The sequence below is a fragment of the Taudactylus pleione genome, unplaced genomic scaffold (genome assembly GCF_031769625.1).
Source record: "Taudactylus pleione unplaced genomic scaffold, aTauple2 ptg000632l, whole genome shotgun sequence".
Taxonomy (NCBI): Eukaryota; Metazoa; Chordata; class Amphibia; order Anura; family Myobatrachidae; genus Taudactylus; species Taudactylus pleione.
In genome coordinates, this window is record NW_028285034.1 from 1,535,526 (window position 1) to 1,561,545 (window position 26,020).

The 26,020-nt window shown below is 50.4% G+C and overlaps 1 protein-coding gene across 1 annotated transcript in view; it reads left to right on the top strand.

Moving 5' to 3' along the window:
- KCNJ8 (potassium inwardly rectifying channel subfamily J member 8) overlaps positions 1-14,823 on the top strand; it is a 66,709-nt gene extending 51,886 nt beyond the window's left edge. The window contains exon 2 of the mRNA XM_088454796.1: positions 13,916-14,823. Within this exon, the coding sequence (XP_088310922.1) occupies positions 13,916-14,816 (901 nt within the window). The 3' untranslated portion in view covers positions 14,817-14,823. The remainder of the gene's footprint in view (positions 1-13,915) is intronic.
- Positions 14,824-26,020: the final 11,197 nt, after the last annotated feature.

Below are 26,020 nucleotides of genomic sequence, written 5' to 3' on the forward strand. Positions count from 1 at the left end.
ATCTCTTACCCAGGGGCTTCTCCTATCTCTTACCCAGGGGCTTCTCCTATCTCTTACCCAGAGGCAACTCCTATTTCTTACCCAAGGGCTTCTCCTATCGCTTACCCAGGGGCTTCTCCTATCTCTAACCCAGAGGCTTCTCCTATCTCTTACCCAGGGGCTTCTCCTATCTCTTACCCAGAGGCGTCTCCTATCTCTTACCCAGGAGCTTCTCCTATCTCTTACCCAGAGACTTCTCCTGTCTCTTACACAGAGGCTCCTCCTATCTATTACCCAGAGGCTTCTTCTATCTCTTACCCAGAGACTTCTCATATCTCTTACCCACAGGCTCCTCCTATCTCTTACCCACAGGCTCCTCCTATCTCTTACCCCAGAGGCTCCTCCTATCTCTTACCCAGAGGCTCCTCCTATCTCTTACCCAGAGGCTCCTCCTATCTCTTACCCAGAGGCTTCTACTATCTCTTACCCAGGGGCTTCTACTATCTCTTACCCAGAGGTTTCTCCTATCTCTTACCTAGAGGCTTCTCCTATCTCTTACCCAGGAGCTTCTCCTATCTCTTACCCAGAGGCTTCTCCTATCTCTTACCCAGAGGTTTGTCCTATCTCTTACCTGGAGGCTTCTCCTATCTCTTACCCAGAGGTTCCTCCTATCTCTTACCCAGAGGATCCTCCTATCTCTTACCCAGAAGTTTCTTCTATCTCTTACCTAGAGGCTTCTCGTATCTCTTACCCAGGGGCTTCTCCTATCTCTTACCTAGAGGCTTCTCCTATCTCTAACCCAGAGGCTTTTCCTATCTCTTACCAGAGGCATCTCGTATCTCCTACCAGAGGCTTCTCCTATTTCTTCCCCAGAGGCTTCTCCTATCTCTTACCCAGAGGCTTCTCCTATCTCTTACCCAGGGGCTTCTCCTATCTCTTACCCAGAGGCTCCTCCTATCTCTTACCCAGAGGCTTCTCCTATCTATTACCCAGGGGCTTCTATCTCTTACCCAGGGGATTCTCCTGTCTCTTACCCAGAGGCTTCTCCTATCTCTTACCCAAGGGCTTCTCCTATCTCTTACCTAGAGGCTTTTCTTATCTTTTACCCAGAGGCTTTACCTATCTCTTACCCAGAGGCACCTCCTATCTCTTACCAAGGGGCTTCTCCTATCTCTTACCGAGGGGCTTCTATCTCTTACCCAGAGGCTTCTCCTATCTCTTGCCCAGGGGCTTCTCCTATCTCTTACCAAATGGCTTCTCCTGTCTCTTACCTAAAGGCTTTTCTTATCTCTTACACAGAGGCTTTTCCTATCTCTTACCCAGAGGCTCCTCCTATCTCTTACCCAGGGGCTTCTCCTATCTCTTACCCAGGGGCTTCTACTATCTCTTACCCAGAGGCTCCCCCTATCCCTTACCCAGATTCTTCTATTATCTCTTACCCAGAGGCTTCTCCTATCTCTTACCAAAGGGCTCCTCCTATCACTTACCCAGAGGCTTCTCCTATCCCTTAACCAGAGGCTTCTCCTATCTCTTACCCAGAGTCTCCTCCTATCTCTTACCCAGAGGCTTCTCCTATCTCTTACCCATGGGCTTCTCCTATCTCTTACCCAAGGGCTTCTCCTATCTCTTACCCAGAGACTTCTCCTGTCTCTTACCCAGAGACTTCTCCTATCTATTACCCAGAGGCTTCTCCTATCTCTTACCCAGAGTCTCCTCCTATCTCTTACCCAGAGGCTTCTCCTATCTCTTACCCATGGGCTTCTCCTATCTATTACCCAGAGGCTTCTCCTATCTCTTACCCAGAGATTTCTCCTATCTCTTACCCAGAGACTTCTCCTATCTATTACCCAGAGGCTTCTCCTATCTCTTACCCAGGAGCTTACCCTATCTCTTACCCAGATGCTTTTCCTATCTCTTACATAGAGGAATCTCCTATCTCTTACCAAGAGGCAACTCCTATCTCTTTATCTCTTACCCAGGGGCTTCTCCTATCTCTTACCCAGAGGCTTCTCCTATCTCTTACCATGGGGCTTCTCCTATCTCTTACCCAGAGGCTTCTCCTATCTCTTACCCAGAGGCTTCTTCTATCTCTTACCCAGAGGCTTCAATCTCTTACTCAGTAGCTTCTACTATCTCTTACCCAGGGACTTCTCCTATCTCTTACTTAGAAGCTTCTCCTTTCTCTTACCCAGATTCTTCTCCTATCTGTAACCCAGAGGCTTCTCCTATCTCTTACCCAGAGGCTTCTCCTCGCTCTTATCCAAGAGTTTCTCCTATCTCTTAGCCAGGGGCTCCTCCTATCTCTTTCCCAGATGCTTCTCCTATCTCTTACTCAGAGGATTCTACTATCTCTTAAACAGGAGCTTCTCCTATCTCTTACCCAGGTGCTTTTCCTATCTCTTACCCAGAGGCTCCTCCTATCTCTTACCCAGGGTCTCCTTCTATCTCTTACACAGAGGCTTCTCCTATCTCTTAACCAGAGGCTTCTGCTATCTCTTACCCAGAGGCTCCTCCAATCTCTTACCCAGAGGCTCCTTCAATCTCTTACCCAGATACTTCTCCTATCTCTTACCCAGCGGCTTTCCTATCTCTTACCCAGGGGCTCCTCCTATCTCTTACCCAGAGGCTTCTCCTATCTCTTACCCAGGAGCTTATCCTATCTCTTACCCTGGGGCTTCTCCTATCTCTTACCCAGAGACTACTCCTATCTCTTACCCAGAGGCTCCTCCTGTCTCTTACCCAGAGGTTTCTCCTATCTCTTTCCCAGAAGCATATCCTATCTCTTACCCAGGGGATTCTCCTGTCTCTTACCCAGAGGCTTCTCCTTTCTCCTACCAGAGGCTCCTCCTATCTCTTACCCAAAGGCTTCTCTTTTCTCTTACCCAGGGGCTTCTCCTATCTCTTACCAACAGGCTTCTCCTATCTCTTAACCAGAGGCTTCTCCTATCTCTTACCCAGAGGCTCCTCCTGTCTCTTACCCAGAGGCACCTCCTGTCTCTTACCCAGAGACTTCTCCTGTCTCTTACCCAGAGACTTCTCCTGTCTCTTACCCAGAGGCTCCTCCTATCTATTACCCAGAGGATTCTCCTATCTCTTACCCAGAGGCTTCTCCTATCTCTTACCCAGAGACTTCACCTATCTTTTAGCCAGAGATTTTTCTTATCTCTTACCCAGAGGCTCCTCCTATCTCTTACCCAGGGGCTCCTCCTATCTCTTACCCAGAGGCTTCTCCTATCTCTTACCCAGGAGTTTATCCTATCTCTTACCCAGAGGCTTCTCCTATCTCTTACCCAGAGGTCTCTCCTATCTCTTACCTAGAGGCTTCTCCTATCTCTTACCCAGAGGTTTTTCCTATCTCTTACCCAGAGGATCCTCCTATCTCTTTCCCAGAAGTTTCTTCTATCACTTACCTAGAGGCTTCTCCTACCTCTTACCCAGAGGCTTCTCCTATCTCTAAAACAGAGCCTTTTCCTATCTCTTATCAGAGGCTTCTCCTATCTTCTACCAGAGGCTTCTACTATCTCTTATCCAGGGTCTCCTCCTATCTCTTACCCAGAGGCTTCTCAAATCTCTTACCCAGGTTCTCCTCCTATCTCTTACCCAGATTCTTCTCCTATCTCTTACCCTGAGGCTTCTCCTATCTCTTACCCAGGAGCTTCTCCTATCTATTACCCAGGTGCTTTTCCTATCTCTTAACCAGAGGCTTCTCCTATCTCTTACCCAGGGTCTCCTTCAATTTCTTACCGAGAGGCTTCTCCTATCTCTTAACCAGAGGCATCTCCTATCTCTTACCCAGAGGCTCCTCAAATCTCTTACCCAGAGGCTCCATCAATCTCTTACACAGAGGCTTCTCCTATCTCTTACCCAGAGGCTTCTCCTATCTCTTACCCAGAGGCTTCTCCTATCTCTTACCCAGGGGCTCCTCCTATCTCTTACCCAGAGCCTTCTCCTATCTCTTACCCAGGAGCTTATACTATCTCTTACCCAGGGGCTTCTCTTATCTCTTACCCAGAGGCTACTCCTATCTCTTACCCAGGGGCTTCTCCTATCTCTTACCCAGGGGCTTCTCCTTTCTCTTACCCAGAGGCTTCTCCTATCTCTTACCCAGGGGCTTCTCCTATCTCTTACCCAGAGGCTTCTCCTATCACTTACCCAGGAGCTTCTCCTATCTCTTACCCAGAGGCTTCTCCTATCTCTTACCCAGGGGCTTCTCCTATCTCTTACCCAGAGGCTTCTCCTATCACTTACCCAGGAGCTTCTCCTATCTCTTACCCAGAGGCTTCTCCTATCTCTTACCCAGAGGTTTCTCCTATCTCTTACCTGGAGGCTTCTCCTATATCTTACCCAGAGGTTTCTCCTTTCTCTTACCCAGAGGATCCTCCTATCTCTTACCCAGAAGTTTCTTCTATCTCTTACCTAGAGGCTTCTCCTATCCATTAACCAGAGGCTTCTCCTATCTCATACCCAGAGGCTCCTCCTTTCTCTTACTTAGAGGCTTCTCCTATCTCTTACCAAGGGGCTTCTCCTATCTCTTACCCAACGGCTTCTCCTATCTCTTACCCAGAGACTTCTCCTGTCTCTTACCCAGAGACTTCTTCTGTCTCTTACCCAGAGGCTCCTCCTATCTCTTACCCAAGGGCTTCTCCTATCTCTTACCCAGGGGCTTCTCCTTTCTCTTACCCAGAGGCTTCTCCTATCTCTTACCCAGGGGCTTCTTCTATCTCTTACCCAGGAGTTTACCCTATCTCTTACCCAGATGCTTTTCCTATCTCTTACCTAGAGGCTTCTCCTATCTCTTACCCAGAGGCAACTCCTATCTCTTTATCTCTTACCCAGGGGCTTCTCCTATCTCTTACCAAGAGGCTTCTCCTATCTCTTACCCAGGGGCTCCTCCTATCTCTTACGCAGAGGCTTCTCCTATCTCTTACCCAGAGGCTTCTCCTATCTCTTACCCAGAGGCTTCAATCTCTTACTCAGGAGCTTCTCCTATCTCTTACCCAGGGACTTCTCCTATCTTTTACCTATAAGCTTCTCCTATCTCTTACCCAGATTCTTCTCCTATCTGTAACCCAGAGGCTTCTCCTATCTCTAACTCAGAGGCTTCTCCTCGCTCTTATCCAAGAGTTTCTCCTATCTCTTAGCCAGGGGCTCCTCCTATCTCTTACCCAGATGCTTCTCCTATCTCTTACCCAGAGGCTTCTACTATCTCTTAAACAGGAGCTTCTCCTATCTCTTACCCAGGTGCTTTTCCTATCTCTTACCCAGAGGCTTCTCCTATCTCTTACCCAGAGGTTTTTCCTATCTCTTACCCAGAGGATCCTCCTATCTCTTTCCCAGAAGTTTCTTCTATCACTTACCTAGAGGCTTCTCCTACCTCTTACCCAGAGGCTTCTCCTATCTCTAAAACAGAGCCTTTTCCTATCTCTTATCAGAGGCTTCTCCTATCTTCTACCAGAGGCTTCTACTATCTCTTATCCAGGGTCTCCTCCTATCTCTTACCCAGAGGCTTCTCAAATCTCTTACCCAGGTTCTCCTCCTATCTCTTACCCAGATTCTTCTCCTATCTCTTACCCCGAGGCTTCTCCTATCTCTTACCCAGGAGCTTCTCCTATCTATTACCCAGGTGCTTTTCCTATCTCTTAACCAGAGGCTTCTCCTCTCTTACCCAGGGTCTCCTTCAATTTCTTACCGAGAGGCTTCTCCTATCTCTTAACCAGAGGCATCTCCTATCTCTTACCCAGAGGCTCCTCCAATCTCTTACCCAGAGGCTCCATCAATCTCTTACACAGAGGCTTCTCCTATCTCTTACCCAGAGGCTTCTCCTATCTCTTACCCAGAGGCTTCTCCTATCTCTTACCCAGGGGCTCCTCCTATCTCTTACCCAGAGCCTTCTCCTATCTCTTACCCAGGAGCTTATACTATCTCTTACCCAGGGGCTTCTCTTATCTCTTACCCAGAGGCTACTCCTATCTCTTACCCAGGGGCTTCTCCTATCTCTTACCCAGGGGCTTCTCCTTTCTCTTACCCAGAGGCTTCTCCTATCTCTTACCCAGGGGCTTCTCCTATCTCTTACCCAGAGGCTTCTCCTATCACTTACCCAGGAGCTTCTCCTATCTCTTACCCAGAGGCTTCTCCTATCTCTTACCCAGGGGCTTCTCCTATCTCTTACCCAGAGGCTTCTCCTATCACTTACACAGGAGCTTCTCTTATCTCTTACCCAGAGGCTTCTCCTATCTCTTACCCAGAGGTTTCTCCTATCTCTTACCTGGAGGCTTCTCCTATCTCTTACCCAGAGGTTTCTCCTTTCTCTTACCCAGAGGATCCTCCTATCTCTTACCCAGAAGTTTCTTCTATCTCTTACCTAGAGGCTTCTCCTATCCATTAACCAGAGGCTTCTCCTATCTCATACCCAGAGGCTCCTCCTTTCTCTTACTTAGAGGCTTCTCCTATCTCTTACCAAGGGGCTTCTCCTATCTCTTACCCAACGGCTTCTCCTATCTCTTACCCAGAGACTTCTCCTGTCTCTTACCCAGAGACTTCTTCTGTCTCTTACCCAGAGGCTCCTCCTATCTCTTACCCAGGGCCTTCTCCTATCTCTTACCCAGGGGCTTCTCCTTTCTCTTAACCAGAGGCTTCTCCTATCTCTTACCCAGGGGCTTCTCCTATCTCTTACCCTGGAGTTTACCCTATCTCTTACCCAGATGCTTTTCCTATCTCTTACCTAGAGGCTTCTCCTATCTCTTACCCAGAGGCAACTCCTATCTCTTTATCTCTTACCCAGGGGCTTCTCCTATCTCTTACCAAGAGGCTTCTCCTATCTCTTACCCAGGGGCTCCTCCTATCTCTTACCCAGAGGCTTCTCCTATCTCTTACCCAGAGGCTTCTCCTATCTCTTACCCAGAGGCTTCAATCTCTTACTCAGGAGCTTCTCCTATCTCTTACCCAGGGACTTCTCCTATCTTTTACCTATAAGCTTCTCCTATCTCTTACCCAGATTCTTCTCCTATCTGTAACCCAGAGGCTTCTCCTATCTCTAACCCAGAGGCTTCTCCTCGCTCTTATCCAAGAGTTTCTCCTATCTCTTAGCCAGGGGCTCCTCCTATCTCTTACCCAGATACTTCTCCTATCTCTTATCCAGAGGCTTCTACTATCTCTTAAACAGGAGCTTCTCCTATCTCTTACCCAGGTGCTTTTCCTATCTCTTACCCAGAGGCTCCTCCTATCTCTTACTCAGGGTCTCCTTCTATCTCTTACCCAGAGGCTTCTCCCTTCTCTTAACCAGAGACTTCTCCTATCTCTTACCCAGAGGCTCCTCCAATCTCTTACCCAGAGGCTCCTTCAATCTCTTACCCAGAGGCTTCTCCTATCTATTACCCAGAGGCTTCTCCTATCTCTTACCCAGGGGTTCCTCCGATCTCTTACCCAGAGGCTTCTCCTATCTCTTACCCAGGAGCTTATCCTATCTCTTACCCAGGGGCTTCTCCTATCTCTTACCCATAGACTATTCCTATCTCTTACCCAGAGGCTCCTCTTGTTGCTTACCCAGAGGCTTCTCCTGTCTCTTACCCAGAGGCTTCACCTTTTTCCTACCAGAGGCTCCTCCTATCTCTTACCCAAAGGCTTCTATTTTCTCTTACCCACGTGCTTCTCCTATCTCTTACCAAGAGGCTTCTCCTATCTCTTAACCAGAGGCTTCTCCTATCTCTTACCCAGAGGCTCCTCCTGTCTCTTACACAGAGGCTCCTCCTGTCTCTTACTCAGAGACTTCTCCTGTCTCTTACCCAGAGACTTCTCCTGTCTCTTACCCAGAGGCTCCTCCTATCTATTACCCAGAGGCTTCTCCTATCTCTTACCCAGAGGCTTCTCCTATCTCTTACCCAGAGACTTATCCTATCTTTTACCCAGAGATTTTTCCTATCTCTTACCTACAGGCTTCTCCTATCTCTTACCCCAGAGGCTCCTCCTATCTCTTACCCAGAGGCTTCTTGAATCTCTTACCCAGGGGCTCCTCCTATCTCTTACCCAGAGGCTTCTCCTATCTCTTACCCAGGAGCTTATCCTATCTCTTACCCAGAGGCTCCTCCTATCTCTTACCCAGAGGTTTCTCCTATCTCTTACCTAGAGGCTTCTCCTATCTCTTACCCAGAGGTTTTTTTCCTATCTCTTACCCAGAGGATCCTCCTATCTCTTACCCTGAAGTTTATTCTATCTCTTACCTAGAGGCTTCTCCTATCTCTTACGCAGAGGCTTCTCCTATCTCTAACCCAGAGGCTTCTCCTAACTCTTACCAGAGGCTTCTCCTATCTCCTACCAGAGGCTTCACCTATCTCTTACCCAGAGACCTCTCCTATCTCTTACCCAGAGGCTTCTCCTATCTCTTACCCAGGGGCTTCTACAATCTCTTACCCAGAGGCTCCTTCTATCTCTTTCCCAGAGGCTACTCCTATCTATTACCCATAGGCTTTTATCTCTTACCCATGGGCTTCTCCTGTCTCTTACCTAGAGGCTTCTCCTATCTCTTACCCAAGGGCTTCTCCTATCTCTCATTTAGAGGCTTTTCTTATCTCTTACCCAGAGGCTTTTCCTATCTCTTACCCAGAGGCTCCTCCTATCTCTTACCCAGGGGCTTCTCCTGTCTCTTACCCAGGCGCTTCTATCTCTTACCCAGAGGTTTCTCCTGTCTCTTACCCAGAGGCTTCTCCTATCTCTTACCCAAGGGCTTCTCCTATCTCTTACCTAGAGGCTTTTCTTATCTCTTACCCAGAGGCTTTTCCTATCTCTTACCCAGAGGCTCCTCCTATCTCTTTCAAAGGTGCTTCTCCTATCTTTTACCCAGGGGCTTCTATCTCTTACCCAGAGGTTTCTCCTGTCTCTTACCCAGGGGCTTCTCCTATCTCTTACCAATGGGCTTCTCCTGTCTCTTACCTAAAGGCTTTTCTTATCTCTTACACAGAGGCTTTTCCTGTCTCTTACCCAGAGGCTCCTCCTATCTCTTAGCCAGGGGCTTCTCCTATCTCTTGCCCAGGGGCTTCTCCTATCTCTTACCCAGAGGCTCTCCCTATCTCTTACCCAGAGGCTTCTCCTATCTCTTACCCAGAGGCTTCTCCTATCTCTTCCCAAAGGGCTCCTCCTATCACTAATCCAGAGGCTTCTCCTATCTCTTACCCAGGGTCTCCTCCTATCTCTTACCCAGAGGCTCCTCCTATCTCTTACCCAGGGGCTCCTCCTATCTCTTACCCAGAGGCTTCTCCTATCTCTTACCCAGGAGCTTATCCTATCTCTCACCCAGAGGCTTCTCCTATCTCTTACCCAGAGGTTTCTCCTATCTCTTACCTAGAGGCTTCTCCTATCTCTTACCCAGAGGTTTTTCCTATCTCTTACCCAGAGGATCCTCCTATCTCTTACCCAGAAGTTTCTGCAATCTCTTACCTAGAGGCTTCTCCTATCTCTTACCCAGGGGCTTCTCCTATCTCTTACTAGAGGCTTCTCTTATCTCTAACCCAGAGGCTTCTCCTATCTCTTACCAGAGGCTTCTCCTATCTCCTACCAGAGGCTTCTCCTATCTCCTACCAGAGGCTTCTCCTATCTCTTACCCAGATTCTTCTGCTATCTCTTACCCAGGGGCTTCTACTATCTCTTACCCAGAGGCTCCTCCTATCTCTTAACCAGAGGCTTCTCCTATCTCTTACCCAGGGGCTTCTATCTCTTACCCAGGGGCTTCTCCTGTCTCTTACCCTGAGGCTTCTCCTATCTCTTACCTAGAAGCTTTTCTTATCTCTTACTCAGAGGCTTTTCCTATCTCTGACCCAGAGGCTCCTTCTATCTCTTACCCAGGGGCTTCTCCTATCTCTTACCCAGGGGCTTATCCTATCTCTTACCCAGGGGCTTCTCGTATTTCTTACCCAGAGGCTCCTCCTATCTCTTACCCAGGGGCTTCTCCTATCTCTTACCCAGAGGCTCCTCCTATCTCTTACCCAGAGACTTCTCCTATCTCCTATGAGGCCCACATTTAGCAGAGAAAGTGCACGTAAAAGTATAGCAGTTTATTAATATATTTTGCTAGGCAAGCACAAATAGAACAATATCACGTTAAGAATTAGCCTGTAAAAGTGACTGATTCGGGATAATGTAAGTTACAGACATGAGTCTGATTTTGTAGCCTGCGGAAGTCACATGTATAATACTGTCTAAGGGTCAGGAGTGCAAATGCTACAATACTCTGTATCTGCTGATTAGATACAATCTCTGGTACAGTGTATCTAACGTGCGTTACTGAGCGGATTTCTAATATGGTGGGAGACAACGGATGCTGTACTCTGTGAATGTCGGGCACCCTGAAGTGATCTTTCTTGTTTGCTTTTGCAAACGCAGTCGGCATCATTCTAACACCAGACAATTTATTTACCCTCAGGGGGACAATGGACGTTGGTCACGTCCAGCCTACGTCCAGAATTACTGCCTATGGACCGCCTAGTTCTGCATTATGCCATTGGCTGTAGTCAGTGGCGCGCTATATGTTAATGAGAGGGAGGAGACATATTCAGTGAGGGTCACTTTTGGGGGACTAAGATGAGATCTTTGCAAAAAGTAATTGTTTTATATTCACAGTTAAACAGATACTTACCAGGTGTTTTAAATATACCAACAGGGTTTATACATATTATTAATTGTAATAATAAGCATTCAAAAATGTTAATATGGCGTAGTACAAATCTGCGCGTCATGTATAGAATTCTTGTTCTTGTGTTAGCGTGATTGCTCCTATGTTCCCCAGGACCCGATGGGTCATACAGTCCGGAGGACACATTGCGTCTCATTCAGAGATGGAGGATAATACGATCGCAGCTGCAATTAAGTACGCAACGCAGCTGCGAATATATGCTAATGTCTGCAAAGATCACTCGAACTGCCTACTTGCCTGCGTGCGACGACACTTACCCGTGCAAATATCGGTAACCTCAACGCACATCGGCAGCCATCTTACTCTTGCGCCAGGTCTGACGTGTCGCAGACTTGGGAGCTCTTCTGACACGCACAGCTGCATATGCACTCGCAGTGGCTAATTTATGCACGCCCATGTAACGTCATTTAAACAGACAGGCGGCCCAGCGTTTCTCAGATCCCATGTGTCTGTGTTCGCATCATGACATCACGCCCATGACGGCACATGTTGCACGCACCTAGTTACGGCCCTGAGCTTCACCTCTAGGCGTCATTGTGTTGTTGTGGGCGGGGACTTACAATTTTACCCAGTAGGCATCGTGAACTACAGCCGGCCATGACTGTGCTCTACTTTCTGTGATAAAACATTTGTAGGTGCTGTTACAGTAATATTGGGCTGTGACTGTGCTCAGTGGCCTTCCTACCTGTTTTCACATCTGGTGCGGGTAGGGGTGGATGGGCTGATACCGCACCCTGGCAAGAAAGGGGGCGTGACCTTGCAGTGGGGGCGTGTTCTCACAGTCCGAACCCACGGGGAAGGGGGGCTCCCCTGGAGGTGCAGGCTGCCCCCGGAGATCAGTGTATTTGCAGTGCCGGCTCCCTCACTGTGTCAGGAGCAGAGTGCTGGACATAATGCTACAATGCCGCACCCGACTCCTGCCACTGAGGGGAGTATGCACCTTGGTGTCACCCCTCAACGGGTGATTCCCGGGTGCATCCCACACCCCACTTGTGACGAGACTGGCTGCGCTGATTGAGGATGGGGCCTGGGGAGATAACTGGAGGACTAGCGCCAAAGCCTTATTTCTCCCTATTTTTTTCTCTTGGATTCTCATCAGTTGTGTTATATTTATTTCATATGTCATATTTGTGTAGCGTGTAAGCATTGGCAGCTAGATACATTGTGTGCTTACTGTAGGTACATTGGACCTCATTCAGAGGCGGTCGTTAGATGCAAGCGGTCGCACTGAATCAGGGCGGCCGCTTGCATCCTGAATGGTCACCTCCTTGTCGATCATTAAGCTGTGGGTTACCACCCACAGCTTAATGGCCGACCAGGTTGATGGTCGCGATGGTGATCACCATCGCGACCATCCGGGCTTACGACCAGACCCTAGGGTAGGGTCTGGGCACTCGAAAGCCCCAGGGAGCTTTCTGCTCTGATGGAGCAGGAAGCTCGCCACTGACATCACTGATGATGTCAGTGCGGCCGCCCACAAAACGGTAGGCGTTCGTAAAGGAACACCTCCGTTTTGGAAACCACCCCCCAGACCACCTACCAAACGGGGGCAGCTGTCGATCAACATCGACAGCCGCCCCTTTGGTAGCGAGCTCCAGAGCGACAGAGTTTCTCTGTCGCTCCGGGGCTTGCGCACGCGCAGTGCGGCCGCTGCGCGTGAACAGGCCAAACCATCGCGCCGGTTACGAGCACATCGGCGCTCGCGATTGACTCTGAGGGCCTCATTCAGAGGCGGTGGGAGGATGCAAGCGGTCGCTCAGAAACTGGGCGGCCACTTGTATCCTGACCGCCCGCCTCTGTTGCGGTCGTTAGGCTGTGGGTTAACACCCACAGCTCTAACGACCGCTCGGGTGATGGTCGCAATGGTCAGAGACCATCGCTACCATCGGGGCTTACGACAAGACCCTAGGGTAGGGTCTCACTTGTCGTAAGCCCCGGAGAGCTTCTGGCTCTGTCAGAGCCGGAAGCTCTCCACTGACATCACTAGTGATGTCAGTGGGGCCTCCCCAAAATGGCAGGCGTTCCCATGGGAATGCCCCCGTTTGGGCTGCCACCCCCCTGGCCTGCCTTCCAAATGGGCCGAGCTGTCAATCAACATCGACAGCTCGTCCCCTTTGGATCGAGACCCGCTACGACTGGCGCTGTCGATCGTAGCGGGTCTCATGCATGCGCACGACGGCGCCGGCGCCGTCGTGCGCATGCTCTGTGGGGGACCATCGACCCGGTCCGAGCGCATCGGCTCTAACGACCGGGTCTGAATGACCCCCTGAATGAGGTCCATTGTGTGCTTTCTGTAGGAGCATTGGCCCTGATTCAGAGCCGGACGCTCTGACCAGAGCGCTCGCTCTGAATCAGGGCCCACCTCCATAAATATGGAGCGTCCTCCTGGACGCTCGTATAGCTGTGGGTCACCACCCACAGCATATACGAGCGTGCATGATGATGGTCGCGATGGTCTTGACCATCGCGTCCATCGCCACTGCGAGCAGAAGCCTGCGGTTGAGTTTCTCAACCGCAAGGCCAGGAGTGATTTTGGCTCTATCAGAGCCAAAATCACTCCCACTGACATCACTAGTGATGTCAGTGGGGCCGGCTTCTGACGGTAGGCGTTCCCTTGGGAACGCCTCCGTCTGGCAGGCACGCCCCTGGCACGCCCACCAAAGGGGGCATGCTGTCAATCAACATCGACAGCACGGCCCCTTTTATGAGACACTACGAGCGAAGGAAAGTCCTTCGCTCGTCGCGTCTCGCGCATGCGCATGACGGAGCTCCCTCCGTCGTGCGCATGCGCAGTGCAGACCATCGACCCACTTGCGAGCGGACAGCCGCTCGCGAGTGGGTCTGAATCAGGGCCATTGTGTGCTTACTGTGTAAGTTGTGTAAACTTAACTTAGTTGAAAGTAGCTGATAACATCTCTTCCAGGTGGATGATATATGCTGGTCTCTTTGCTTAGTGGAAAAACTCTACGATGACCCTTAAGTCAGGGGGCAGCATCCAGTTACTGTTAACTCCGCATTTCTAGCTCACTATAATATCGTCGTGCGCATGCCAAGTGGGCAAACATCGACCTGGTTACGAGCGCTCAGCGCTCGCGACCGGGTCTGAATCAGGCCCTGAGTGAGATACATAGTTCTTTAAGTATAACATTCTCCAATATACTTCCTTTGTATTGTGACATCTGCTATGGGCCATGTGTGATTAGACATCCTATTTGTATGCTTTGTAGCAATTCACACTTTCTTTTGCCCTCACAGGTCATTCACAGCCGCCTTCCTCTTCTCCATCGAGGTGCAAGTCACCATCGGATTCGGGGGGCGAATGATGACAGAACAGTGCCCCCTGGCCATAACTCTCCTCATCATGCAAAACATTGTGGGCCTAATTGTGAATGCCGTCATGCTGGGCTGTATCTTCATGAAAACAGCCCAGTCCCACCGCCGAGCAGAGACCTTGATCTTCAGCCGCCACGCAGTCATCACCGTGAGGAACGGGAAACTTTGTCTCATGTTTCGGGTTGGGGACCTGCGTAAGAGCATGATCATTAGCGCCTCTGTCAGGATACAGGTGATCAGGAAAACCATCACTCCAGAAGGAGAAGTCATTCCTAGTCATCAAATTGACGTTCCAGTGGACAACCCGATTGAGAGCAACAATATATTTCTGGTGGCCCCGTTAATTATTTCTCATGTAATAGACAGGAGAAGTCCACTTTATGACATTTCTGCGTCAGACCTGTCCAGTCAAGACCTGGAGGTTATTGTTTTATTAGAGGGAGTTGTGGAGACCACAGGAATCACAACTCAAGCTCGGACCTCCTACATCACGGAGGAGATCCTATGGGGACACCGCTTTGTGTCCGTTGTCTCGGAGGAAGAAGGGGTATACTCAGTGGATTACTCCAAGTTCGGCAATACAATTAAAGTGGCCACGCCATACTGCAGCGCCCGGGAGCTAGACGAGAAGCCGTCCATCCTGATCCAAACTCTGCAGAAGAGTGAGTTGTCTCATCAGAACTCGCTGCGGAAGCGCAATTCCATGCGCAGAAACAACTCCATGCGGAGGACCAATTCCATGAGACGGAACAACTCCGGACTCATCATGCCCAAAGTCCAATTCATGGATCCAGAACAGAACAAAGGCACGGCGGAAACATGACAGACAATTTCCATGGACCTAGACTTTCCATTTGTAGAAATTTGTTACCAGTATTTATTGCCTTGTATACAAAACCTACTGTGTCTTCCAGAATTAGCTCATTTCTACCCCTGAGCACAATAAAACGTTTGCCCCAGAGCTTCCATGTCCATCATCCTTGTACATTTATAATGTATTCTCCATTCTGAGACCTCTGTGTGTACGTCTGTATCTCCCATCACACGTGACCACTCTTAATACTCTTTTCTCTGGTGGAAATGATGTAAGAACCTGGAGGTGACCCAACAGTTCGCAGCTTAGCAAATGACTCCCGATGTTCTGCATTTTTGGCTGCGGATCCTTATTTCTGGTCCCCAGGTGCCACCAAGAGTTCATTGCTTTTCTCAGTTTTAGAAAGATATACATGTATGGAAACAGGGCCGGTGCAAGGTTTCTCGGCACCCTAGGCAAAACCTCAGCCTACTGAAACCACCACCACAAATACCCACTTTCCAGCCCCTGGGGTGAGGAGGTGGCATCTTAGAAGTTCTTCAGCTGTCTCCTGCATTTAGTACAACAGTCATGTCTCTCTCAGAGACATCCTTAATATTGTGATAGGCAGACTCTGTGATACCCCCAGATCCTGGAGCCCTAGGCAGCTGCCTAAAGCTGCCTAATGGAAGAGCCGGCCCTGTGTGGAAATAGGACATCGTGGAAATGTTGTTAATATTATTCATTGCATCTCCCATAGAAGTTGCTCAACTTATTAATGAGCCTAGTGTAAAGTACCATGATGCATAATGTAAGAGATGGACTGATAACCTTCACCAATATATGCGTATAACGTTCCTTAGAACCCCTCCCTCCCAAGTCCCGCCATTTTCAGATGCAGTGCAAGTGTTAAAATCCCATCCTCACACAGCGCGTTCTCTTCATGGGCTTCTGCAGAGCGATCTCGCAGACATAGGCTGCGCTACCAGGCACAGTACTCTCTGTGTATGGCCCTTAGTCATCATTTATGTCTTAAATGAATCATGAGAGTGAGGGGACAGCAGGACTGTTTGTATTGAATGTGTCATGTTGTGTTTGTGGAAGTTTCTGTTACATTGCATCGAAATTTACATGAAAATTGGCTTTTCTGAAAAAGCGCAACTAGATGCGACCCATAGATGGTGTAAGATGAGAACATTCATGACAGTGCAACCTCCCTCAAATGTGCCTTCTGTACCAATTTGTCCCCTTAACCCTTTTAAAGCTAAGGATGAGTCTCACTCATCCTCAGCAGTGCACAGGATTCAGAGGAGGAAGAAAACACTAATCATAACGCACAAGAAGGGTCAGAATATTCTTCCTCTACTATTGGCTGGGGTCAGTAACATTATTATCACTATAATTATACCCAAAATGATGTCATAGCAGCCGGGCACACCCCTGGCACTAGGGGAACAAAGCTCGGCAGATACTGTGTGGTGATAACCTGTGATGCAATAAAGCAACTGCCCCGCAGCAAATACAAACTAGCCGATGAACAGTACATGGAAATTTACGTAAAAGTAAAACGGAAATTTGGCGCAATTTTTATAAACATCTTTGATAATCGTTTGATAATCCGGATTATGTACATTTTATCCAAACGTTTATCTGGCAGGTGTATGATTCCTCCTGCAGTGTTACCACCTTCTGCGCAGCAGTTTTGTAAGATAAAAAGTCACGAGAAAAATACAAGGTATTTATTGACATTTACACATATATATCTAGCGCCAAATTATTGTGCGGCACTTTACAAAACATTAATAAAACGAGACTAATAATAGACAGTGACTGGTTCGGAGATGGACACACTGCAGATGTCGGCCATAGCGGGGCGTTTGTTTGCTACTGCGCAAGTGTTTAAAGTCGCACCGCGCATGCGTCCCAAATGTGTCCATGTAGAGTGGCAGTTGCGATTTCAGACACATAGTGGGCGTTCCAGCACGTACCGCAGTGGCCTGTCTTATGGGGGCGTGTTATGGGAGTGTCAGGGGCGTGGTCGAATAGGAAATCCTGTGGGCCTAAGGGGTTTTGGGTGCCTCGAAGGTGGCCAGGGGGTCTGGTCAGTGCTGAAACAGTTAATTAAATTCTAAGTTATAATAACAAACCAGTTGTTTCTCAGCCAGGGAAACTTTTTCCACTGCTGCCCGTTTAGATTAGCGTTTAATCGTCGCTGTAACTCATTTCAGTGAGGTGTAAGCAGATATTATCATTCATTACCTTTATTCGTCTCTAAATCCAGTAACTGAGCTGGAGGATTGTAACAGATCTTATAAACTTCAGGCATCTCTCCATTATAGGAGCTACGCTGTAATAAAGGTATTTTCCTGGGAGCCGCACAGGGCGGCACAGTCCCTGGACACGGATACATTGTCCTCATTCCCCAATACATAAAATAAAGAATATTCTGATGGTCTCTCGGTCAGGAAGGACAGACGTGAGATCTCAGCTGAGACTGAGCACAGAATTCCTTATAAGGGAAACTCAGGGGAGTCTGTAAGAACTGGCTCATTACAGGTCATTACCCGACTCCCACTTCTCCCCGACACACGGAAACCTAAACTCCTTTCCCGTCAGAGGGGGGCGCTGTTATTCTTGTGCCCATAGTAACTACAGAGACCGGCGTCACGGCATATGTATAATGGGTGCAGGGTGTGCGGTGTACATGGGGTATAGGCAGCGGCATATGTATAATGGGAGCAGGGTGTGCGGTGTACATGGGGTATAGGCAGCGGCATATGTATAATGGGTGCAGGGTGTGCGGTGTACATGGGGTATAGGCAGCGGCATATGTATAATGGGTGCAGGGTGTGCAGTGTACATGGGGTATAGGCAGCGGCATATGTATAATGGGTGCAGGGTGTGCGGTGTAAAAGGGGTAGAAGCAGCGGCATATGTATAATGGGTGCAGGGTGTGCGGTGTACATGGGGTATAGGCAGCGGCATATGTATAATGGGTGCAGGGTGTGCGGTGCACATGGGGTATAGGCAGCGGCATATGTATAATGGGTGCAGGGTGTGCGGTGTACATGGGGTATAGGCAGCGGCATATGTATAATGGGTGCAGGGTGTGTGGTGTACATGGGGTAGAAGCAGCGGCATATATATAATGGGTGCAGGGTGTGCGGTGTACATGGGGTAGAAGCAGCGGCATATGTATAATGGGTGCAGGGTGTGCGGTGTACATGGGGTATAGGCAGCGGCATATGTATAATGGGTGCAGGGTGTGCAGTGTACATGGGGTATAGGCAGCGGCATATGTATAATGGGTGCAGGGTGTGCGGTGTACATGGGGTATAGGCAGCGGCATATGTATAATGGGTGCAGGGTGTGGGTTGTACATGGGGTAGAAGCAGCGGCATATGTATAATGGGTGCAGGGTGTGCGGTGTACATGGGGTATAGGCAGCGGCATATGTATAATGGGTCCAGGGTGTGCGGTGTACTTGGGGTATAGGCAGCGGCATATGTATAATGGGTGCAGGGTGCCCGGTGTACATGGGGTATAGGCAGCGGCATATGTATAATGGGTGCAGGGTGTGCGGTGTACATGGGGTATAGGCAGCGGCATATGTATAATGGGTGCAGGGTGGGCGGTGTACATGGGGTATAGGCAGCGGTGTACATGGGGTATAGGCAGCGGCATATGTATAAGGGGTGCAGGGTGTGCGGTGTACATGGGGTATAGGCAGCGGCATATGTATAATGGGTGCAGGGTGTGCGGTGTACATGGGGTATAGGCAGCGGCATATGTGTAATGGGTGCAGGGTGTGCGGTGTACATGGGGTATAGGCAGCGGCATATGTATAATGGGTGCAGGGTGTGCGGTGTACATGAGGTATAGGCAGCGGCATATGTATTATGGGTGCAGGGTGTGCGGTGTACATGGGGTATAGGCAGCGGCATATGTATAATGGGTGCAGGGTGTGCGGTGTACATGGGGTATAGGCAGCGGCATATGTATAATGGGTGCAGGGCGTGCGGTGTGCATGGGCTATAGGCAGCGGCATATGTATAATAGGTGCAGGGTGTGCGGTGTGCATGGGGTATAGGCAGCGGCATATGTATAATGGGTGCAGGGTGTGCGGTGTACATGGGGTATAGGCAGCGGCATATGTATAATGGGTGCAGGGTGTGCGGTGTACTTGGGGTATAGGCAGCGGCATATGTATAATGGGTGCAGGGCGTGCGGTGTGCATGGGGTATAGGCAGCGGCATATGTATAATAGGTGCAGGGTGTGCGGTGTACATGGGGTATAGGCAGCGGCATATGTATAATGGGTGCAGAGTGTGCGGTGTACATGGGGTATAGGCAGCGGCATATGTATAAAGGGTGCAGGGTGTGCGGTGTACATGGGGTATAGGCAGCGGCATATGTGTAATGGGTGCAGGGTGTGCGGTGTACATGGGGTATAAGCAGCGGCATATGTATAATGGGTGCAGGGCGTGCGGTATACATGGGGTATAGGCAGCGGCATATGTGTAATGGGTGCTGGGTGTGCGATGTACATGGGGTATAGGCAGAGGCATATGTATAATAGGTGCAGGTTGTGCGGTGTACATGGGGTATAGGCAGCGGCATATGTATAATGGGTGCAGGGTGTGCGGCGTACATGGGGTATAGGCAGCGGCATATGTGTAATGGGTGCAGGGTGTGCGGTGTACATGGGGTATAGGCAGCGGCATATGTGTAATGGGTGCAGGGTGTGCGATGTACATGGGGTAGAAGCAGCGGCATATGTATAATGGGTGCAGGGTGTGCTGTGTACATGGGGTATAGGCAGCGGTATATGTATAATGGGTGCAGGGTGTGCGGTGTACATGGGGTATAGGCAGCGGCATATGTATAATGGGTGCAGGGTGTGCGGTGTACATGGGGTATAGGCAGTGGCATATGTATTATGGGTGTAGGGTCTGCGGTGTACATGAGGAATAGGCAGGGGCATATGTATAATGGGTGCAGGGTGTGCGGTGTACATGAGGTATAGGCAGCGGCATATGTATAATGTGTGCAGGGTGTGCGGTGTACATGGGGTATAGGCAGTGGCATATGTGTAATGGGTGCAGGGTGTGCGGTGTACATGGGGTATTGGCAGTGGCATATGTATAATGGGTGCAGAGTGTGCGGTGTACATGGGGTATCAGCAGCGGCATATGTATAATTGGTGCAGGGTGTGCGGTGTACAAGGGATATAGGCGTCGGCATATGTATAATGGGTGCAGGGTGTGCGGGGGTACATAGGGTATAGGCAGCGGCATATGTATAATGGGTGCAGGGTGCGCGGTGTACATGGGGTATAGGCAGCGGCATATGTATAATGGGTGCAAGGTGTGCGGTGTACATGGGGTATAGGCAGCGGCATATGTATAATGGGTGCAGGGTGTGCAGTGTACATGGGGTATAGGCAGCGGCATATGTGTAATGGGTGCAGGGTGTGCGGTGTACATGGTGTATAGGCAGCGGCATATGTATAATGGGTGCAGGGTGTGCGGTGTACATGGGGTATAGGCTGTGGCATATGTATAATGGGAGCAGGGTGTGCGGTGTACATGGGGTAGAAGCAGCGGCATATGTGTAATGGGTGCAGGGTGTGCGATGTACATGGGGTATAGGCAGCGGCATATGTATAATGGGTGCAGGGTGTGCGATGTACATGGGGTAGAAGCAGCGGCATATGTATAATGGGTGCAGGGCGTGCGGTGTACATGGGGTATAGGCAGCGGCATATGTGTAATGGGTGCAGGGTGTGCGGTGTGCATGGGGCATAGGCAGCGGCATATGTATAATGGGTGCAGGGCGTGCGGTGTACATGGGGTATAGGCAGCGGCATATGTGTAATGGGTGCAGGGTGTGCGGTGTGCATGGGGCATAGGCAGCGGCATATGTATAATAGGTGCAGGGTGTGCGGTGTACATGGGGTATAGGCAACGGCATATGTATAATGGGTGCAGGGTGTGCGGTGTACATGGGGTATAGGCAGTGGCATATGTATAATGGGTGCAGGGTGTGCGATGTACATGGGGTATAGGCAGCGGCATATGTATAATGGGTGCAGGGTGTGCAGTGTACATGGGGTAGAAGCAGCAAAATATGTGTAATGGGTGCAGGGTGTGCGAAGTACATGGGGTATAGGCAGCGGCATATGTATAATGGGTGCAGGGTGTGCGATGTACATGGGGTAGAAGCAGCGGCATATGTGTAATGGGTGCAGGGTGTGCGATGTACATGGGGTAGAAGCAGCGGCATATGTATAATGGGTGCAGGGCGTGCGGTGTACATGGGGTATAGGCAGCGGCATATGTATAATGGGTGCAGGGTGTGCGGTGTACATGGGGTAGAAGCAGCGGCATATGTGTAATGGGTGCAGGGTGTGCGGTGTACATGGGGTATAGGCAGCGGCATATGTATAATGGGTGCAGGGTGTGCGGTGTACATGGGGTATAGGCAGCGGCATATGTGTAATGGGTGCAGGGTGTGCGATGTACATGGGGTAGAAGCAGCGGCATATGTATAATGGGTGCAGGGCGTGCGGTGTACATGGGGTATAGGCAGCGGCATATGTATAATGGGTGCAGGGTGTGCGATGTAAATGGGGTAGAAGCAGCGGCATATGTATAATGGGTGCAGGGTGTGCGGTGTACATGGGGTATAGGCAGCGGCATATGTATAATGGGTCCAGGGTGTGCGGTGTACTTGGGGTATAGGCAGCGGCATATGTATAATGGGTGCAGGGTGCCCGGTGTACATGGGGTATAGGCAGCGGCATATGTATAATGGGTGCAGGGTGTGCGGTGTACATGGGGTATAGGCAGCGGCATATGTATAATGGGTGCAGGGTGTGCGTTGTACATGGGGTATAGGCAGCGGTGTACATGGGGTATAGGCAGCGGCATATGTATAAGGGGTGCAGGGTGTGCGGTGTACATGGGGTATAGGCAGCGGCATATGTATAATGGGTGCAGGGTGTGCGGTGTACATGGGGTATAGGCAGCGGCATATGTGTAATGGGTGCAGGGTGTGCGGTGTACATGGGGTATAGGCAGCGGCATATGTATAATGGGTGCAGGGTGTGCGGTGTACATGAGGTATAGGCAGCGGCATATGTATAATGGGTGCAGGGTGTGCGGTGTACATGGGGTATAGGCAGCGGCATATGTATAATGGGTGCAGGGTGTGCGGTGTACATGGGGTATAGGCAGCGGCATATGTATAATGGGTGCAGGGCGTGCGGTGTGCATGGGCTATAGGCAGCGGCATATGTATAATAGGTGCAGGGTGTGCGGTGTGCATGGGGTATAGGCAGCGGCATATGTATAATGGGTGCAGGGTGTGCGGTGTACATGGGGTATAGGCAGCGGCATATGTATAATGGGTGCAGGGTGTGCGGTGTACATGGGGTATAGGCAGCGACATATGTATAATGGGTGCAGGGCGTGCGGTGTGCATGGGGTATAGGCAGCGGCATATGTATAATAGGTGCAGGGTGTGCGGAGTACATGGGGTATAGGCAGCGGCATATGTATAATGGGTGCAGAGTGTGCGGTGTACATGGGGTATAGGCAGCGGCATATGTATAAAGGGTGCAGGGTGTGCGGTGTACATGGGGTATAGGCAGAGGCATATGTGTAATGGGTGCAGGGTATGCGGTGTACATGGGGTACAGGCAGCGGTATATGTATAATGGGTGCAGGGTGAGCAGGGTGTACATGGGGTATATGCAGCGGCATATGTATAATGGGTGCAGGGTGTGCGGTGTACCTGGTGTATAGGCAGCGGCATATGTATAATGGGTGCAGGGTGTGCGTTGTACATGGGGTATAGGCAGCGGCATATGTATAATGGGAGCAGGGTGTGCGGTGTACATGGGGTATAGGCAGCGGCATATGTATAATGGGAGCAGGGTGTGCAGGGTGTACATGGGGTAGAGGCAGCGGCATATGTATAAAGGGTGCAGGGTGTGCGTTGTACATGGGGAAGAAGCAGCGGCATATGTGTAATGGGTGCAGGGTGTGCGATGTACATGGGGTATAGGCAGCGGCATATGTATAATGGGTGCAGGGTGTGCGATGTACATGGGTAGAAGCAGCGGCATATGTATAATGGGTGCAGGGTGTGCAGTGTACATGGGGTATAGGCAGCGGCATATGTATAATGGGTGCAGGGTGTGCGGTGTACTTGGGGTATAGGCAGCGGCATATGTATAATGGGTGCAGGGTGTGCGGTGTACATGGGATATAGGCAGCGGCATATGTATAATGGGTGCAGGGTGTGCGGTGTAAATGGGGTAGAAGCAGCGGCATATGTATAATGGGTGCAGGGTGTGCGGTGTACATGGGGTATAGGCAGCGGCATATGTATAATGGGTCCAGGGTGTGCGGTGTACTTGGGGTATAGGCAGCGGCATATGTATAATGGGTGCAGGGTGCCCGGTGTACATGGGGTATAGGCAGCGGCATATGTATAATGGGTGCAGGGTGTGCGGTGTACATGGGGTATAGGCAGCGGCATATGTATAATGGGTGCAGGGTGTGCGGTGTACATGGGGTATAGGCAGCGGTGTACATGGGGTATAGGCAGCGGCATATGTATAAGGGGTGCAGGGTGTGCGGTGTACATGGGGTATAGGCAGCGGCATATGTATAATGGGTGCAGGGTGTGCGGTGTACATGGGGTATAGGCAGCTGCATATGTGTAATGGGTGCAGGGTGTGCGGTGTACATGGGGTATAGGCAGCGGCATATGTATAATGGGTGCAGGGTGTGCGGTGTACATGAGGTATAGGCAGCGGCATATGTATAATGGGTGCAGGGTATGCGGTGTACATGGGGTATAGGCAGCGGCATATGTATAATGGGTGCAGGGTGTGCGGTGTACATGGGGTATAGGCAGCGGCATATGTATAATGGGTGCAGGGCGTGCGGTGTGCATGGGCTATAGGCAGCGGCATATGTATAATAGGTGCAGGGTGTGCGGTGTGCATGGGGTATAATCAGCGGCATATGTATAATGGGTGCAGGGTGTGCGGTGTACATGGGGTATAGGCAGCGGCATATGTATAATGGGTGCAGGGTGTGCGGTGTACATGGGGTATAGGCAGCGGCATATGTATAATGGGTGCAGGGCGTGCGGTGTGCATGGGGTATAGGCAGCGGCATATGTATAATAGGTGCAGGGTGTGCGGAGTACATGGGGTATAGGCAGCGGCATATGTATAATGGGTGCAGAGTGTGCGGTGTACATGGGGTATAGGCAGCGGCATATGTATAAAGGGTGCAGGGTGTGCGGTGTACATGAGGTATAGGCAGCGGCATATGTGTAATGGGTGCAGGGTGTGCGGTGTACATGGGGTACAGGCAGCGGTATATGTATAATGGGTGCAGGGTATGCGGTGTACATGGGGTATAGGCAGCGGTATATGTATAATGGGTGCAGGGTGAGCAGGGTGTACATGGGGTATAGGCAGCGGCATATGTATAATGGGTGCAGGGTGTGCGTTGTACATGGAGTATAGGCAGCGGCATATGTATAATGGGAGCAGGGTGTGCGGTGTACATGGGGTATAGGCAGCGGCATATGTATAATGGGAGCAGGGTGTGCAGGGTGTACATGGGGTAGAGGCAGCGGCATATGTATAAAGGGTGCAGGGTGTGCGTTGTACATGGGGAAGAAGCAGCGGCATATGTGTAATGGGTGCAGGGTGTGCGATGTACATGGGGTATAGGCAGCGGCATATGTATAATGGGTGCAGGGTGTGCGATGTACATGGGTAGAAGCAGCGGCATATGTATAATGGGTGCAGGGTGTGCAGTGTACATGGGGTATAGGCAGCGGCATATGTATAATGGGAGCAGGGTGTGCGGTGTACATGGGGTATAGGCAGTGGCATATATATAATGGGAGCAGGGTGTGCAGGGTGTACATGGGGTATAGGCAGCGGCATATGTATAATGGGTGCAGGGTGTGCGGTGTACCTGGTGTATAGGCAGCGGCATACGTATAATTGGTGCAGGGTGTGCGGTGTACATGGGGTATAAGCAGCGGCATATGTATAATGGGTGCAGGGCGTGCGGTGTACATGGGGTATAGGCAGCGGCATATGTGTAATGGGTGCTGGGTGTGCGATGTACATGGGGTATAGGCAGAGGCATATGTATAATAGGTGCAGGTTGTGCGGTGTACATGGGGTATAGGCAGCGGCATATGTATAATGGGTGCAGGGTGTGCGGCGTACATGGGGTATAGGCAGCGGCATATGTGTAATGGGTGCAGGGTGTGCGGTGTACATGGGGTATAGGCAGCGGCATTTGTGTAATGGGTGCAGGGTGTGCGATGTACATGGGGTAGAAGCAGCGGCATATGTATAATGGGTGCAGGGTGTGCGGTGTACATGGGGTATAGGCCGCGGTATATGTATAATGGGTGCAGGGTGTGCGGTGTACATGGGGTAAAGGCAGCGGCATATGTATAATGGGTGCAGGGTGTGCGGTGTACATGGGGTATAGGCAGTGGCATATGTATAATGGGTGTAGGGTCTGCGGTGTACATGAGGAATAGGCAGCGGCATATGTATAATGGGTGCAGGGTGTGCGGTGTACATGAGGTATAGGCAGCGGCATATGTATAATGTGTGCAGGGTGTGCGGTGTACATGGGGTATAGGCAGTGGCATATGTGTAATGGGTGCAGGGTGTGCGGTGTACATGGGGTATTGGCAGTGGCATATGTATAATGGGTGCAGGGTGTGCGGTGTACATGGGGTATCAGCAGCGGCATATGTATAATTGGTGCAGGGTGTGCGGTGTACAAGGGGTATAGGCGGCGGCATATGTATAATGGGTGCAGGGTGTGCGGGGTACATAGGGTATAGGCAGCGGCATATGTATAATGGGTGCAGGGTGCGCGGTGTACATGGGGTATAGGCAGCGGCATATGTATAATGGGTGCAGGGTGTGCAGTGTACATGGGGTATAGGCAGCGGCATATGTATAATGGGTGCAGGGTGTGCGGTGTACATGGGGTATAGGCAGTGGCATATGTATAATGGGTGCAGGGCGTGCGGTGTACATGGGGTATAGGCAGCGGCATATGTATAATGGGTGCAGGGTGTGCGGTGTACATGGGGTAGAAGCAGCGGCATATGTGTAATGGGTGCAGGGTGTGCGGTTTACATGGGGTATAGGCAGCGGCATATGTATA